Below are 18,942 nucleotides of genomic sequence, written 5' to 3' on the forward strand. Positions count from 1 at the left end.
AGTCCCACCAGAGGTTCTCAATCGGATTTAAGTCTGGTGACTGCGATGGCCACTCCAAAATGTTCCAGCCTTTCCTCTGCAACCATGCTCTAGTGGACTTGGAGGTATGCTTGGGATCATTGTCCTGTTGAAAGGTCCAACGTCTCCCAAGCCTCAGGTGTGTGACGGACTGCATCACGTTTCCATCCAATATCTCCTGGTACTGAAGAGAATTCATGGTACCTTGCACACGCTGAAGCTTCCCTGTACCTGCAGAAGCAAAACAGCCCCAAAGCATGATTGACCCTCCACCATGCTTCACAGTAGGCAAGGTGTTCTTTTCATCATAGGCCTTGTTCTTCCTCCTCCAAACATAGCGTTGATCCATGGGCCCAAACAGTTCTAATTTTGTTTCATCAGTCCACAGAACACTATCCCACAACTTTTGTGGTTTGTCCACATGGCTTTTGGCATACTGCAGTCGACTCTTCTTATTCTTTGGAGACAGCAAGGGGGTACGCCTGGGAGTTCTGGCACGGAGGCCTTCATTACGCAGTGTGCGTCTTATTGTCTGGGCTGAAACTTCTGTACCCACATCTGACAAATCTTTTCTCAGTTCCTCAGCAGTCACACAGGGACTTCTCTCCACTCTACGCTTCAGGTAGCGCACAGCAGTCGAAGTCAGCATCTTCTTTCTGCCACGACCAGGTAGCGTTTCAACAGTGCCCTTTGCCTTGAATTTGCGAATGATGCTTCCTAAGGTGTCTCTTGGTATGTTTAACATCTTTGCAATCTTCTTATAGCCATTGCCCTTCCTGTGAAGAGAAATCACCTCTTCTCTTGTCTTCCTGGACCATTCTCTTGCCTTCACCATGTTTGTAACCACACCAGTAAATGTCTAGAAGGAGCTGAGTATCACAGTCATTTTAAAGCTGCCTAATTGGTGCTTATTATGCTTGATTGCTGCTCGGTGACATCCACAGGTGTTTTCAATACCTGATGGAAAGCACCTGTATGAACCTCTGTTCTTCAGAGTGGTAGTCTTTAAGGGGTTGAATAATTGTGGCAATGAAGAAACCACATAAGAACCATTTACTACTGTATTACATAAACAATTGATGTCATTTTAGTTGCATTTGGGTAGTTACAACGTCCTTGTAGGATTTGATTCTGAATACAATTCCAAATGTACACTATAGTCCCTAAACCCCTTTACAGCATTGGGGGTTGAATAATTTTGGACACAACTGTACATGAATGAGACTACCTGCACGGGGATGCACAGAATACCTCTGCATCCCTGTGCGGGTAAACGCAGCCCTTGCATGGGCATATGTTTTAGTGCACTTGTGTGAACAAAGCCCATATATATAATATTTCACCTGTGGACAAATTTGTTGGTACCCTTTTCCAAAAAATAAAAGAACCCACGCTTTTTTCAAAACTAACTTGAAACTCACAAACGTGATTTGCATTCATTAAAGTCTGATAAAAATAAGACCATTCTTTTGATTTTTGATTCAGCAGAATATTTTGGATAATAAAACAAATGGCATTGACAAATATATGATGGGATTCTTTAGAGGCAGTCCCTGCAAACAAGCAATTACTGAAGCTCTCAATGAGACTTCTGCTCCTGCATATAGGAAGTTTGGCCTACTCTTCTTGAGCCAAGTGCCTCTGCTGTCTCAGGTTTGAATAGGGTCTTATCCAGGCTGCTCATTAACGCTCTTTCCATAGATGCTCAATCAGATTCAGATCAGGGCTCATTGAACACTAATTCAGAATAGTTAAATTCTTGGGTACTTTTAGCTGGTTGTTTTTGGGTCATTGTTCTTTTGGTAGACCCAAGACCCCTGAGTGAGATGGATCTTTCTTACACTGGGCAGTACGTTTCTTTCCAGAATTCTATGTGCCCTGCACAAATCCAGGGCAGCACATGCCAGATGCAGTAAAGTAAGTACAGTGTTCTTTTTTTATTAAAGCTTAATTTTTTCCTCTGTGAACCTGTAGCTGATGTGACCAGCCAAAAACCTCTAGTATGGTCTCATCTGTCGAACGCACGTACTCCCAGAAGTGTCTTGTCAGTATGTATTTTAACAAATTCCAGTCTGGTTTTTTATGCATACCATTCACGCTGTATTTCTGTTCAATCTGGAGTTGATTTTCTTCTTCCGGGCTAGGTTGGCTATACTCCCATGGACCTTAAACCTCACTATTGTAGAATATATTTGTAGAACAAGCAATAATTTGTTCACACTTTCTGTGCTTTACTCTATGACATACCAATAGCATGCAGGTATACATGAGACCATTGCTTTAAATTTCATCATTTTTTTTAAGAGGAATGAAGCATTTTTTCAGTGAGTTTAATTGTACCAACAAATTTGTCCACAGCTGTGTATACATTTATTTTCATACAGTTACAATACTAAAGTGAACTAGGTGGAAAACTGAAATGGAAAATAAAGTAGCAGGCAGCATTAGTGTTGCCTTGAGATCTACCAAACTAGCTGTACAGATATGTATTAGCACGACCCCAAGTGGTATTGCCCAGGCCGGCTTATAGGTTGCTCTGGCATCAACCATTGTACTTTGGGGAAAAGGCAGAAGCCATGTCTAAACTCCTTTGGCAAAGGACTTTAAGTGGCACTTTTAAAATTCACAGCAAGATGTATCTTGGGACAGCATATACCATCAGCTACTTGCCACTGCAGGTTTTAAAATTTTAGTTATACTTCTTCAGCTCTTTGCATTAATATTTATTTTAGTGTGTTTTTTGCTTGAAAATTCAAAACAGTTGTGCAGATATTGTGAGACATAAAAAAATTGCAGCTACTATCTTTTTATTCTACTTGGCCTCAGCTTTCGGAAAAGAAACATTTTAAAGTGGTTGTAAACCTCAAACATGAAATATAAACAAAGCCTATCCCTCTGTGTACTTCTCTCAATCTGGAGCATGAAGTGTATTTTCTCTCTGCTGCCTCGTTCCTCTGCTGTCAGCATGAGTCATTTCTGACCAGTTTTCCTCATATCAAGAGAAAATGGTGACGGGAGGGACTTCCAGCAGATTGACAGCCTCAACTTTGTTGCTTTGTGCTGTGTGAATGATGGTGTGTCCTTTCCTTCCAATCAAATCTCAGAGCTCTCCTCACTGATGTAACATCTTCTATCCTCCTTCTGCTTCTCAGAGCTGAGAGATCCTGTGTAAATGTTACACTTTGAATGGATGTAGAGGACAGATGGCTGTACATAAACAGGTGTAACTTATGTAGGATGATTAGTTTCATCTCTGTGTATAACCTGAGGCCAGTCACTTCACTGGGTATATGTAAGGGTTTACAACCACTTTAAATAATTTTATAGCCAGAAATGCTAATTTTAACTTACATATAGGAAATGAATGAAAAAAATGTTCCAGAAGGGATGTAGTTAAAACATGTATTTGAATATGTACTTATAGTCAATAATAAAAAAAAACCTATATTCCCAATTTCTAATTTTAAAGGTAAACTCCAGGCATAGATTAAAAAAAAAAAGAAAAAAAGAAGATCCCTGTGTTTAGTGTACCAAAGCAATATTAAGGCATCAGCACTCATCCAAATACAAGATATAAAATGTACAAATACAGAAATGTACACTCTGCCTTTAAATTTAAAAGTGTATCGTGCCAAGCAGGAATAACCATATCATAACATAAAACTCATATTCATAAGTGAAAACTGAGGATCCTTTCTCTGACATCTGTGTAGAAGATATGTGTTGGTTGAGACCTGGTACATGACGTCATCACGCACACCAGTGTGAGTTGCGGCTGTGCTTTGTTTTTGTTTCTTGTTTTGTGCTGATCTGTCATCTCTTTATGAGAGTGGCTTTTTACAATAAATTGAAACTTTGGTTTAATATACCACACTATAGGATTTGTTCTATTGTTCCTTTTATGTTTGTTGTGAGGTCCAATTAGGAGCGCTTCATAACCAGGATACTGCAGTTTGTTATAGCTGCGTGATAGCCAAGCACAGTTGATATTATTTTGAGGTATTTGCAGTAGGGAGCTTCTAAGCACTGGTGGGATGTTGGTGGAGTGCACCTCTGTTTGCTGTTCTAGCACCATATTATCGTCACAAGATTTTTTAAGAGATTGGATTACAAGATCTGCTTATTTAATGGGGCTTTCACTTATTTTGTTTTGTACACTGAATTTCACTGTTTTCAATTATGAATATGATTGGAAAAAAATTGGTTTGTTGCATTCCACCCACTTCCAGGCTGTCATCATTTTTCATTTCACAAAATGATTTTAAAAACTCCAAATGCATACATTAAACATGTGACAGTCTGCATCCCAATTCTTCTCTTCCCGTCTGTAGTGTGGAACAGTCATTTTTAGCATCCTGGTGATATGAACACAGCCCTTTGGCTGTGTAAAAAACAGTCCAGGGGTCCTGCACTGTTGCAGGGCTACTTTCATGACTTACAACACTAGAGGTACTATGGATGCTCACTTAGCACCTGATTCATGTATTTCTGAGTTTACCAATAGTGTCCTTTTTTTTCAGCTTTAAATTTAATTTATTATCTTCATTTATATAATACTAACAATTTCCAAAGCTCTTTCACACAGAACATAAAACCATGCCCATCAATTGCTACCCTTGAAGGCAGTAACAGATTAGCATTTCCACAACAGTCATACTAGCCCTCTAGGACCACTTAACATGCTAGTATGTTTTTGATTATGGAGGGAGACTGGGCACAAAAGGAAAAAATAGACTCTATGATAACCCCTCTGGCGAGAACTGATCTTTCATCCCAGCACTGCGATGCAAACTGCTAAGCCCCCATTTTGAATAGATTTACAGATCTAAAGGTTCCTGTATACAGGCCTTATTCTTGTTACTGATGTCTATTCTTTTTTTTTTTTCTTTTTTTTTTTTTTGCAGGTAGTTGAACAGGGTATGTTTGTGAAGCACTGCAAAGTAGAAGTTTACTTAACTGAACTTAAATTGTGCGAGAATGGCAATATGAACAATGTGGTAACGAGGCGATTTAGTAAGGCAGACACAATAGGTAAGTTTTTGCAGGTCAGTCAGTTTTTTTTTTTCTGGATAAAAACTAGGCAAAGAGTGGGCAATCCAAGATGAGAAACAATGGAAAATGTCATATCACTGAATGTGACATTTTTGTAGGAACATCATTAACGATAGTGATCTGTCGCAAATTAATGTGCCTACTAGCAATAGATAAAATGATCCTATCTTTTACAATTATTGCAGAGTGTTTGATCTGTCTTTCTGCACTAACTGTAAGTAAGCAACAAAAAAGGGACATACAATACTTTACTATGATTTCATGCTATTGTGAGTTTTATCTTTAATTCAACAAACATATTTTTTTTCCAAAAAAAGTTCATAATGCATGAACTTACCCAGGATTTTTGTGGTGTATTAAATGTCAGGTTTTTTTCTATTTGTTTTTGTTTTTTTTTAATTTTTAGACATGATTGAAAAGGAGATGAGAAGAATATTCAGTATTCCAGATGACAAAGAGACCAGACTGTGGAACAAATACATGAGCAATACATTTGAACCTCTAAATAAACCTGAAAGCACTATACAGGATGCTGGCTTGTATCAAGGACAGGTATAACACAGTGCATTTGATATGATTTTTGGTGGCTAAGGCATGGTGCTAAAATAAGACCTGTGTCAACCATGAGCTCCAAATATTTTCTTCATAGTTCTGGGAGATATTCATTAAGAAATATATAAAACGTTTAAATTACACAAATTATTTGGCACAATTATCAATATTTAAATTAAAAAACTGTATAGACCTACACTATATTGCCAAAAGTATTACACTCACATGAATTTTAATGGCATCCCAGTTTTAGTCCGTAGGGTTCAATAATGAGTTGGCCCACCCTTTGCAGGTATAACAGCTTCAACTCTTCTGGGAAGGCTGTCCACAAGGTTTAGGAGTGTGTCTATGGGAATGTTTGACCATTCTTCCAGAAGCACATTTGTGCGCATAATGTCAGACAAGAAGGCCTTGCTCGCAGTCTCCACTCTAGTTCATCCCAAAGGTGTTCTATCTGGTTGAGGTCAGGACTCTGTGCAGACCAGTCAAGTTTCTCCACCCCAAACTCACTCATCCATGTCTTAATGGACCTTGCTTTGTGCTCTGGTGTGCAGTCATGTTGGAACAGGAAGGGGCCATCCCCAAACTGTTCCCACAAAGTTGGGAGCATGAAATAGTCCAAAATGCCTTCGTATGCTAACGCCTTAAGAGTTCCCTTCACTGGAACTAAGGGGCCAAGCCCAACCCCTGAAAAACAACCCCACACCATAATCCCCCCTCTACCAAACTTTACACTTGGAACAATGCAGTCAGGCAAGTACCGTTCTCCTGGCAACCGAGAAACCCAGACATGTCCATCAGATTGCCAGACAGAGAATCATGATTCATCACTCCAGAGAACACGTCTCCACTGTTCTAGAGTCCAGTGGCGGCATGCTTTACACCACTCCATCCGACGCTTTGCATTGCACTTGGTGATATAAAGCTTGCATGCAGCTGCTCGGCCATGGAAACCCATTCCATGAAGCTCTCTACGCACTGTTGTTGTGCTAATCTGAAGGCCACATGACGTTTAGAGGTCTTTAGCTATTGCCTGCAGACAGTTAGCGATTGCTGCGAACTGTGCACTTCAGCATGTTCTGACCCTGCTCATTTTACGTCATTTCACGTGGCCTACCACTTCGTGGCTGAGTTGTTGTTGTTCCCAGTTGCTTCCACTTTGTTATAATGCCACTAACAGTTGACTGTGGAATATTTAGTAGCAAGGAAATTTCACAGATGGACTTACTGTACAGGTGACAACCTATCACGGTGCCACACTTGAATTCACTGAGCTCCTGAGAGCGACCCATTCTTTTACAAATGTTTATAGAAACAGTCTGCATACCTAGGTGCTTGATTTTATACACCTGTGTCCGTTGAGGTGTTTGGAACACCTAAATCCAATGATTTGGAGGTTTCCCAATACTTTTGGCAATATAGTGTATATTTCAAAGTGCTCAGTTGTACAAAAAAAAAAAAGATGGTGGTGCGTTTTGCTTGTTTTAAATAGTTTGTATGGTTTCTGATTTTTAAAACGTGTGTGTGTGTGTGTATATATATATATATATATATATATATATATATATATATATATATATATATATATATATATATAGAGCAAAAACTTTTGTTTTCTTTCTTTTCCATTTCGGGGGGAGTAGGGAAGACTTATGCAGGCCATACATGGCTCGAATTCTGAACGAATTTTCTTTAGAAAATCATACATTTTGTGCATTTTGTAATCTGATGTTGCCACCATTGGTTTTGAATTCGATCAACCAAGCCTTAAATTTCACCTCATGTTGCTACAGAAAAGAATTTTCGTGGCGATGAATTTTCTTTTCTTTCCAGGTCACAGCTCATGCTCATTTCTTTTTCAATTACATTTCTTGTACGATTCTCCCATCATTGATTAGAGATTTGTTTTGTTTTTCAAAAAATTTCTAATGTGCCCGATCACTCAAATTCGATGGTCGCTCGAATATCGGCCGTTGTGGGCAACTAATGGTGCGAAATTTGAACAAAAAATCGTAGAAAAGATTTTCGAAAGAAAATTCTTTAGGAATTCGACCCATGTATGGCCAGCTTTAAAGTGTTACTAAACCCACAACAGTAAATTCAGTCTGTAAATGCAGTAAAGCATGCTTGTTATACTCACTGTGGAACCTAAGGGGTTAATCCTCTGCATTGTGTAAAAACGATGTTTGATTCTGTCTTCTCTGATTCTCCTCTTCTTCTACTGTCCCCCATCCATCTGCAGACAAAACAGAGCCTTGGGGGCAAGCTTCACATGCTCAGTTTGGTGTGTATTGCTAGAGAGGTTGTTTTGTTGTTTTTTTTTTTTCTTGGGAGAGTGCATGTGATCAGTACAGGGCCAATCAGTGCTGTCCAGATAAAGGGTCAGGGGTTCTGTAGCCTCATTGGACAATCGGATAATGAAACTCCTCCTTCAAGCTTTAACTAGTGCTATGCTGGACCCTGATAGAGTAGTCACAAGACTGCTCTAAACTGCTGATGAGAAAAGGTATTTAGCAGTTTATATTTACTAAAATAATTGCATTCCCATGTTCTGTGTACCGTAGGAGACCAAATATAGTGAATGCAGGGTCCTGCGTTTACTAACACTTTAAAACCCCTCTCTGTTTTTTTGTTTAGTTTTGTTTTTAAGCTGTCTGTCCTTTTAGGCTGATTTCTATCCTGGATACGCAGTAGAAAGCGAGTGAAAATTTCTAAAACTTTATAAGTGAGAGATTCCTCTTAAAGAGTATCACTGAAACAGGCGCCCCCATTGGAAGATTTCCCCATACCTCTTGTTCTGTTGAAAACTGTCACGAATCCCCCACACGCCACGCCCACAGCGACTAGCTAACCGAGGCGCACACATGCGGCCGTGACTTGGGGTAAGAAGGAATAAAGGGGACTTAACTTTGAATATATAAAACCTTATATAACCTTATATAAGATCAGCCGTGATACCCTTTCACAGCCCGCACTACCTTTGGCCACCACCAGATGGAGACTCTACTCCAATCCAGCTGGTCGACCACACACTGGCAGATACAAATCTTATATACAATCTGATGCACTGATTAGAGTTGAGGACCAGCTTAGTAATTACACACCCTTCTAAGGTCCCTCCAGCTACCTACAGCTTGAACCCCGGTGTTAATTTCCCTTCCACTGTCCACACACCCCCTGCACCAGACACACCACAAAAGGTAGCCTGCCACCACCCAACAGTTTATCCGCAGAACGGTCTGCTGGGACACCCCACACACACAGATCTCCGTCTGGCCAATCTATTACCTTTTAAAATCTGCACGCAATCTGCCACACACAGTGCAATTGCATACAGATTGGCAATGAGCTTGACCGAGCGTTTAAAGGCACTAAAATACAATACAATTTAATCTAATCCAATCTAATCTCTCCAATCTAATCCAATCTAATCTCTCCGAAGATATGAGCACATGCTTAAATACACAGAAGTTACTAATTAATTTTAAGCTTTAATTTCCTGAAAGTGGGCAGTGCATAAAATATGTACAAAATATAAAAAGTTACAGAAATACAGAAAATACAAGAAGGCACACAAATGACTATTCACTATAAAATAAAATGGGAATAAAACAGAATAAAACAGAATAAAACTTTTACCAAGATCTATCCTGCGACTGGAGCATGTCAGAGCGTCAGCAACCCGTCAGTCAAATCGAACTGGCTCCATACGAATCACAAATGTCCCAATGCCCGGGTACTCCTTTTATGGGGATATTGACCATGGGGGGCTGCTTCTGTACCTGCCCACAGGATGTTCTGGATGCTAAACTGCCCAAGTTCAATCGGACTAAGACCGGCTTGAAACACCAAGTCAGGGATTGGATTTCTGACACCAGCACATCAGTCCGATCGCGACAGTACCAAACACCATTTGACTGTTGCAATCCAGCGCCACCTAACCATTCCCTGCATTTTCCTGGCGTTGTAACTAAGCCACAAATATGGTTTTTATATGCAGATGTAGCCTACAGAGTGCCCAAATAGAAGGGAGCATGTTCATCTCTCTGCAACTAATATTTTAGCTTTTATGAGAGATTAAACATACCCCTTTTGATGGATGGATATACCTTTATCTCCCTGCTGTCATGAAGCCGGAATGTCTGGAGCCACTTCCTTTAAACTGGTTTCACCAGAAGGTGACAACCTTATTAACACAAAGGTGTCACATCCCCGAAGCCAGGCTTTTCAGCCTAATTGATGCCAATTGATGACCACTGTCTGAGTACCTCATTTCCCTGATGACAAGGACTGAATACATCCTTAATGACAATGGAATGTCCCTACAGAATATACATCCTTCATGACAATGGAATGTCCCTACAGAATATCCATCCCTAATGACAATGGAATGTCCCTACAGTTACGATTACATATTGCTACTGATCACATGTTATCTACGCAAATCTACATTTATGTCAAATGCACGTTACATCATGTCACCTGTACGTTACAAAAACTCTAAATTTTGATTTTTCTGTCTTGGTGACAATAGTCTCTAAGTCAAATAGAGAGGGTGAATCTACTTGGTGGGGACACAAACAGCAAAAAAACCTGCCGGGTTTTAATTCATCTGTGCTCTATCCAAAACTAAAAGAGTAAAAAATGTTTAGGCATCAGTATTCACCCTCACCCCCCCCCCCCCCCCCCTTTTACTTACCTGAGCTCTCATTTGATCCAGCTCTGTGCATGTCTGCAGATCCTCTCTCCCATCAATTCCGGGTCTCGCAAGCTTTGCTGGGGCATCGGGAGCCATTGTCAGCCAAAGCCAGTGATGAGGGGGCGGGCAGAGGTCATTGGACGTAGACAGCAGGGCTTGGGGGGGTGAGCTTGCACATGTGCCCCCATAGGAAAATGGACAGAGAGGAGGAGCCAGGAGCACCGGCAGAGGACACGAGAGAAGGTTAGGGGCTGCTCTGTGCAATTCTATTCTATCTAAAAACAAAATTCAGTTTACAACCACTTTCAATCGCACACTAGGCAGAAACATGACAGATAGGAATCCTAGCTTATTTGCAAATAAGATATGCAAATATTGCTAAGTATATGGCAAAAACCTAAAAAATGTGCAGCCTAGCAGATCTATGTGATGTTTATTTGAAAAATATTTCAGAAACATTTTATGGCAGCTGCAACTGGAAAAATCTTTGAAGAGAAGTCAACGCAATGAATTGTATTTTTCTGTCCTTTTGAATGTATTTTGTGAAGAACAAAGAATTTTCTTCAGTATAGAAAAACATCTTCATATAACCTCTAAGCCCAGCAGCATTTTTTCCATAGACTTGTAATTCCATTGATCTACTTTTAAATTGCTTTTCTTCCTGAGACAGCAATGGATGTAGCTTTTTTTCGTGTGATATTGTGATGTTCTTTATGTTATGAGATTAGTTTAATTGTTCTTTCATATTGTATGTTTTATCTACTTTTTTATCATTGCTATTACACAGATGCTGGTAATAGAACAGAAAAATCCAGATGGACAGTGGCCAAGAGGTTCTATGCCGAAGTAAGTTTGTGTGTGTATGGGTTTTTTTTTTTTTTTTTTTTTAATAGTTGAGTTGGGAATTAAGCTTCTAATGCAATTTTGTGTCCAATTTAACTAATGGCCATTATGTATAAAAATAACTGGATGGACACGTGCTAAAGACTGTTGGAATCATTAGGGTATAGGTTCTGTTTAAAGCCGGTAGTGTTAGGCCAGTCTGAGAGATCCCAAAATGCAGTGACCTATTTTATATTAAAAATATATTGTGTGCTACCAACAGGTATACTGCAATAAATACTACTGTATAAACACTCTGTTTCAGCGTGCCACTGTAGACTGTATATATAATAAGATTTTTATATTGACATTGTATTGCATCTTAAAATATAAATGCAATTTTTATTTTATTTTTTTTTTTTGTAGATAAAAACTGCCCCGATTTAATTAGTTTGAGGCAACAAAACAGACACATTAAATAGTGTGTAAGAGAGAGCCTTGGTTAAGAACTAGCTGTTTTGCAGTATCTGGGGCTTTTACGAACACATAGAGGTTCTGTTCTCATTTACACCCACTCACCCCTAGCATAGGGAAGTATGGTCAGTTGTCTGTACATTTTTAATAGAACAACATAAATCTTTTGGGACATTTTATATGAAACTTTTTGAGTTTGAAACATTGTTGGACCAAAAGGTGGTCAACTTTGGGTATGTCCACATAGGCCGCTGACTCTGAAGCACCTGTTACTGTAAGTTGGGATAGCATAAGCTATTTGAGCTAGTACGCAATACCACTCAAAGAGAACCTTGTATGCTATTTCCAGAATGGCTGTATTAAAGTGTTACTAAACCTAGGTCCCTGCATTCACTCTAAATGGTCTCCCATAGTACACAGAGCTTGGAAATGCAATTATTTTAGTAAATATAAACTGCTACCTTTTCTCATCAGTAGTTAGAGCAGTCTTGTGACTTCTATCAGTGTTCAACAGAGCACTGGTTAAATCTTGTAGGAGGTGTTTTCTCTAGGAGGATGTAGAACCCCTGACCTCAGTCTGGTAAGTGCTGATTGGCCCTGTGCTGATCACATGCACCCTCCAGAGAAAAACAAAAAAACTTCTCTAGCAATACACAGCAAACTGAGCATGTGCAGTGTTTCCACACAATATGTCTTATCAGGAGATAATAGGGAGACACTGGAAGAAGGGGAGGATCAGAGAAGTCAGGATAAAACAATGTTTTTACACAATGCAGAGGATTAACCCCCTAGGTTCCACAGGGAGTATAACAAGCATGCTTTACTGCATATACAGACTGATTTTACTGTTGTGGGTTTAGTAACACGTTAAAGGAGCATTTCACTATTCTAGACCAGATTTTACTCCACTCCTCAAGATCCAGAGTCAATAAAATGATGCTTCCTTTCTCATCCTGGGTTTCAAGCCTATCTTGTACATGGCAATCCCTACTATCAGGGAGAAAGAGGTGGCAGTGGTTCCAGGTTAGCCTTTGTGATTTGAAGTGCACATGCACAAAGGGCAGATGATGATCATTCAATAAATGGTCCCGTGTAGCAGTAAATAAAGCTGGCCATAGTTCAGCAGGGAACAGCTGAAAGTCAAACTATCTATGGGCATGCTGATTGTACCTAAGCTGATCCATGGATTGACTTGGGTACAGCCAGCATGTCGGATATTTGCATGCGATTATTGCCAGTGGCTATAGCTGCTAGCAGTAATCATTGTGTTCTCCTGGCAGGGATGGCTCCTTGCTGGGAAAACACAGTATCTCTGCAGGAGGAATTCCCCCATCAACTCTGTGCATGAAAGAAAATCTCATCATCTATGGCCTGCCTTATGGTAACTGTACTTTGACAGTGCTTCACTTCCTAGATTTAGTTATACAATATGCTTTACACTCTGCCAAGGAATAGCTTGGAATCAACAATGAAAGTAGTACGCAAAGCAAATGGCTTTTGTCCTCATGATCAAATCCTGTCATCATCAGTGCAATGAAAGGCAATGGAGTTTTTTGTATTTTAATATGTTTTATTACACACTGAACAAGCAAAAAGGACTGGCTTATAAAAGGTGTCACTAATTTTAGAAAAAAATAGAACCCCCCCCCAAACTCAGACTGTTTTTATGACATGTACAAGAGTTTGTGGTAATCGTGTAATTGCATAAAATCATGTTGTGATTCTCCTATACTGTGACAAAACCCACAATGGAACATCGAGTAACTCTAGAGAGTTTTTGCTGTAGTGTTTTTCAAAGCGTACACTGTCTATTTTTAGTGGAAATCCATAGTAATCCCCTTATCAGCCACTTTAAATGGACAGTGTTATGTCATAGCTCTGACTGTACACCAGGCAATATAAGAATTCACCATTTGTGTGTTTTTCCTGCTTTTCATTTCACATTTTAATTCAGTAAATGCACAGGTAATATAGTTTGCCATAATAGTTAATTATGTAGAATATTATGTGACATGCACAGACAAGAACAGGAAAATTGGCTTTTCATCCTGTAATTACTGTACAAACATTTTGCCTTTCTTATTTCAAAGGCATTGTGTTGAGCTTATTTTTGGACTAGATTAGACATTGTTTGGTAGTTTTAAAGTGGAATTCTAGTCTGTACCATTCTTCTTTTCTTTTTTTTTTTATGAAAACGATATATGTTACTAAATCATGCTATAATGAGCTATGAGAAATTACACACCATTTTTATTGTTATCTGCAGTTTTGGTGAGAACCTTACTGATGTACAGAATGGCTTTTCTGACCCTATAACAGTTACTATCAGTGATTATTGTTCTATGAGAGATCACATGGAATAAATAAAATTTACAGAATATTGTTCACATTATTCTACAAAACTACTATCTAAGCTGTTGGGCTAAATAATTCTTCTCTAAGCACCCTGTGAGCAGGGTAGAATTGCGGAAGAAGCAGTTAACTGTTAAATTTCACTTTCCTTTCTGTTTCAGAAACCATCCATAAAGTATAGGCATAAACACAGCTAGTGTGGTCGTACTTTGACCAAGTAGAGGGAAGTAGATGCAAATTTGAAATCTGCTTATTCCATACTTATTTACTTAGGTTTCAAATTCTCTCTGTTCACATATGTGTACCTCACTAGGTTTGTTTAATTTGCCCAATTGTTCGATTGTAGAAGGTTTTGAAGATTAGTAGGGGCTATGCATTTTTTGCAAGCTTGCAATCTGCTCCAGTTGGATACAGGGTAAATAAACAAACAGAGTGCTAACACAGCATAATCTTCCATTGTATAAATACTAATAAATATAGAAAGAATGCCTTGGATCATGAATAAAATCATTATTAAAGTGGTTCTAAAGACTAAACATTTTTCTTACCTTAATACATTCCTTGCATTAAGGTAAAACATTTTTAGGTGGCAGTATGCCCAAATATTCTCCCTGCTCAAATCCCATGATTCTTATCTGAGCTCACACTTGATTCAGTGCTGTGCCCATCTGTAGCAGCTCTCTCCTTTCTCCCCACTTACAGACCTGTCTGAGAGCAGCAGCCATTGGCTCCCATCATTGCTGTCAGTCAAATCCTATAACGAGGGAGCAGGGGTTGAGGCCAAGACATGCTGTTTGTGTCTGTTGATGCAGGTAGCACAGCTCAGGATCAAACTTTGTAGGTATGCCATGATAGGACACAGATGGTGGCACACCAAGAAGAGGAGGAGCCATTAGCACCAGTGGGGGAACCAGGGTAGACGAGGTAAGGAGTTGCTCTGTGCACTTCCATTTCACAGAGCAGGTAAGTATAACCCTGTTTGTTATTTAAAAAAAAATTACAAAAGAGAGTTTACAATCACTTTTAATGCGTGAATTTTATATATGGAATAATTGTTAGTCATGAGTTAAAAACATTATTTATTGCATACTGAATAAACTTATAGGTTTGTGTATGAACTGGGAAACCAAGAGTGGGAGGAGGAAAGCAGGAAAGAGAGAATGGTTCCAGTCAACATTCAAACTAATGGAGAGCTTCTCTGCAATCTGCTCTAATCGGACACAATGTAGAAAAACAAACTTACAGAATATTGACACTGCATCCTATTCCACTATGTGGTTCCTAAAAAATACCGAATTAATTACTTGAATCGTGAATAAAATTAATGCGTGATTTTTCTATATGGAATAAATTATATTAATCATGAATTAAAATCATTAATAAATGCATACCGAATGAACATCTAAAAAAAAAAATCATATGTAAAATTAATTGTGTAACAAACTTTATATCAATATATAAAAATATGAAATGTATCGAAAAATTGGCAGTAAATTAAAACACACACACGCTGACTGAAATTCATCTTTCGGGACAGAGAAAAAACTATTGTGTTTACTTTGAAAAGAAATCTAGTAACCAACACAAAAACACTATATTAAAAATTTTAAAAAAGACACACGGAGTAGCTGCATAATTTCTATTTCAGTCCCTATTATTGTATCAGAAGGTAAAGGTTCTAGTTCACTTATATAATAGTATGTATTTTTAGCTCCTTATTTAACCTCTTGGGAGCTATCGTATGGAGTGTGAATATTCAATTTTTGTCACAATTTTGGAATTCTCCAAAAAGAATCCATTTTAGGTACTGTTTCACCAGTCCTTTTAAACCCTCTGTGGATTTTTTTTACTTCAGTATAAAGTGTCTGGACACACTAAAATCTATCATCTTGCTCAATGAGACTCTGGTGTTCACTAAGCTGTTTATGTGCTATCTTAAAAGTACAACTGACATATAAAAGGCCACACAGGCACGTGAGGCAGTAAATGACAAAATCAGAAGAACAAATATAACATTCTTTTAAATAGTATACCTTTCCTTTAGTATTAGAAGCATTTTTGCTTGCTGGACAAAGGGGGCACATGGAGCAAGGTTTTTTTCTTATATTGATACATTGCTATTATATTACCGAAATAATTCAGGGTATTATCCACAGCCTTCTTGGTATTGGCTTTTTGGATCTTACTGGGAGCTATTTTATTCCTAATTCTAGGGGCCCTTCTGTAAACAAACTTTGGTTTATCTGGGATAAAAGTACCATTTTTGTTGATCAGACCTCTAAACTTGGGCCATATAGTCCTTGTCCCTTGTGAAATTTTTTCTTAATCTATGAAATTGATTCTTGGGTATACTGCCTTCTCAAATAGAGTGGTGTCAACTCTTGGCATAGAGATTTGAGTTGCCAGCTGACAACTTTAAAGTGATTCTTAGTACTTATTTGGGAATCTAAATTACCAAGTTCCTGGTGCAAGCATTTCAGAGTTCCATACATATGTAAAAAAAAGGCCCTGTTTGCTTGTAGTTTGGTACATATGATGCGGACCCCTCCTATTGTTGAAGGCAACATTTCCAGCAACCAGGACCTCTCTCATATAGGCTTCAGGGGTGGGAAAACTCACAGGGCCAGTGAGGGGACCAGTGCCCAAGAAAACAATAAGCAAGAAAAAATGCCTGATCCCAGGGCAGAAAATGAACTTGGCTCAGAGAGGAAACTGTGTCTTTGATCTTATACACTGCAGAATGGCTTAGGAAGAGATTTTTGCAATAAAGACTGAGGAGTAATGTAATTGAAGCACAGTGCTTTATCTAAATTTCATTTTTGTCTGGAGTTGGGCTTTTAGGGATGTTTATGACAGTGTCTAAAACCTCATGCTATGTTTCACCTGAAGTATGGCTTAGACTTTCTTTTTTCATTCTAGTATTTCATTGAGACTTTTATTTGTTTAAGCTAAGAAAATAATAAAATACTGTAGATATACAATATACTTTGGAGGGGAAAGCTTTCAGTAGAGAGATTACTACTGGGGACACTTCATATACAAGGCCCTTGGTTAGCATCTGAGCATAAAGTAGAATTCTGGTCAACCTAGACGATCACATGTGATTTGGGTTGTCTATACCAGTAAGACAGGACTTTCTGTTTAAAGTGTTCATTTTTACTAGAAACCTGCCTATGCAGATAAGGGGTGTCTGTGGATAATAACAAACTGTGTGTCTCTGACTAAAGTTCAGTAAATGCCCTTGCTATAGGTGTAGGCCATTTATGTACCTCATGAAACCTGGCTGGAATACTCCCAGGACTTTGCTAGGACATTAAGTGAGGCCTATGCATTACTGCTCACCTCCACCATCACAGCAGTGAGATTTTTTTTGGAATCAAAGCCCCTCACATGCTGTTTCTCTCCCCTGATGCAGTAGCTCTGAAGTCAGCATCTGAGAGCTTACTCCTGTGATGGTGGGGGTGAGCAGTAATGACTAGGCCTCACCTAGCAATGCCCTGGGAGTTTTCCATTCAGGCTTCAGGAGGTTTGTAAATGACCTACAACTATAGAAAGTTGTTTTTTTTTGTTTTTGTTTTTTTTTTATATGGACACCCCTTATCTGCATAGGTAGCTTTTTGGTAAAGGTGAACTATCCCTTTAAGTACCCACGGAACATTTTGTAAATGCCCGTTGACCTTACCAAGAGAACCTTGAAAAGCACTTTGATAGAATGACAATTCTTCCTTCTCTAGCTACTTAGATGTTGGTGTCCATGATAACCATTGAATAGCTCCACCCTTCCAGCACTGTCTAGCAGGGTGAGGAATAAAATGGGTGAATTAAATTTATGACATTTAGCATGCCAGCCTGCCTTGAAAATCGCTGCTTATTTTGAGAGAAAGGGATTATAGGCTTCAGGTGAACTTTAACCAGTCGTGTACCTCATGCATGCTATGTTCTTGCTGCCACTCCCCTGCCTCTTTAAATGGCAAGTCAAAGCTGCAATAATGACAGCTGGGGCTTGCATTTTAAATACAGCAGCCAAATCTAGCCCCTGATGATCTTCTGATTTGTGTTTGCAAACGCTGTTCAGTAGCATGATTCAGAGATACTAAATAACATTGCTGAGATTTTGTATTTACACTGTTTAATTTATTTACAGATCTAAAAGGTGAGCTTTGATCTGCATATGATGTCAGTTAAACCAATTTAACAAATAAAAAGTATATGTATATATACAGTGGGGATCGAAAGTTTGGGCACCCCAGCTAAAAATTTGTATTAATGAGCATAAAGAAGCCAAGGAAAGATGAAAAATTCTCCAAAAGGCATCAAATTACAGATTAGACATTCTTATAATATGTCAACAAAAGTTAGATTTTATTTCCATCATTTACACTTTCAAACTAACAGAAAACAAAAAAATGGCAGCTGCAAAAGTTTGGGCACCCTGCAGAATTTATAGCATGCACTGCCCCCTTTGCAAAGCTGAGACCTGCCAGTGTCATGGATTGTTCTCAATCATCGTCTGGGATGATGTCAATCTCAAATCTTTAAATGCCCAGACTCATCTGACCTTGCCCCAACAATCAGCACCATGGGTTCTTCTAAGCAGTTGTCTAGAAAACTGAAACTGAAAATAGTTGACGCTCGCAAAGCTGGAGAAGGCTATAAGAAGATAGCAAAGTGTTTTCAGATGTCAATATCCTCTGTTCGGAATGTAATTAGGAAATGCAGTCATCAGGAACAGTGGAAGTTAAAGCAAGATCTGGAAGACCAAGAAAAATATCAGACAGAACAGCTCGCAGGATTGTGAGAAAAACAATTCAAAACCCACGTTTGACTGCACGATCCCTCCAGAAAGATCTGGCAGACACTGGAGTTGTGGTACACTATTCCACTATAAAGAGATACTTGTACAAATATGGTCTTCATGGAAGAGTCATCAGAAGAAAACCTCTTCTACGTCCTCACCACCAAAATCATCGTTT

At 38.9% G+C, this 18,942-nt stretch overlaps 1 protein-coding gene across 4 annotated transcripts in view; it reads left to right on the forward strand.

Annotated features, from left to right (window-relative positions):
- Nucleotides 1-18,942, forward strand: part of USP15 (ubiquitin specific peptidase 15) — a 129,752-nt gene that overhangs the window by 23,497 nt on the left and 87,313 nt on the right. For all 4 annotated transcript variants that reach the window (XM_089674035.1, XM_089674036.1, XM_089674037.1 and 1 more), the window contains exons 4-6: nt 4,923-5,049; nt 5,477-5,622; nt 11,109-11,167. In XM_089674035.1, coding sequence (XP_089530161.1) covers nt 4,923-5,049; nt 5,477-5,622; nt 11,109-11,167 — 332 coding nt within the window. The remainder of the gene's footprint in view (nt 1-4,922; nt 5,050-5,476; nt 5,623-11,108; nt 11,168-18,942) is intronic.

This window comes from Staurois parvus, unplaced genomic scaffold (assembly GCF_062004578.1).
Source record: "Staurois parvus isolate SC_StPar_1 unplaced genomic scaffold, SC_StPar_1.0 ptg000147l, whole genome shotgun sequence".
Classification (NCBI taxonomy): Eukaryota; Metazoa; Chordata; class Amphibia; order Anura; family Ranidae; genus Staurois; species Staurois parvus.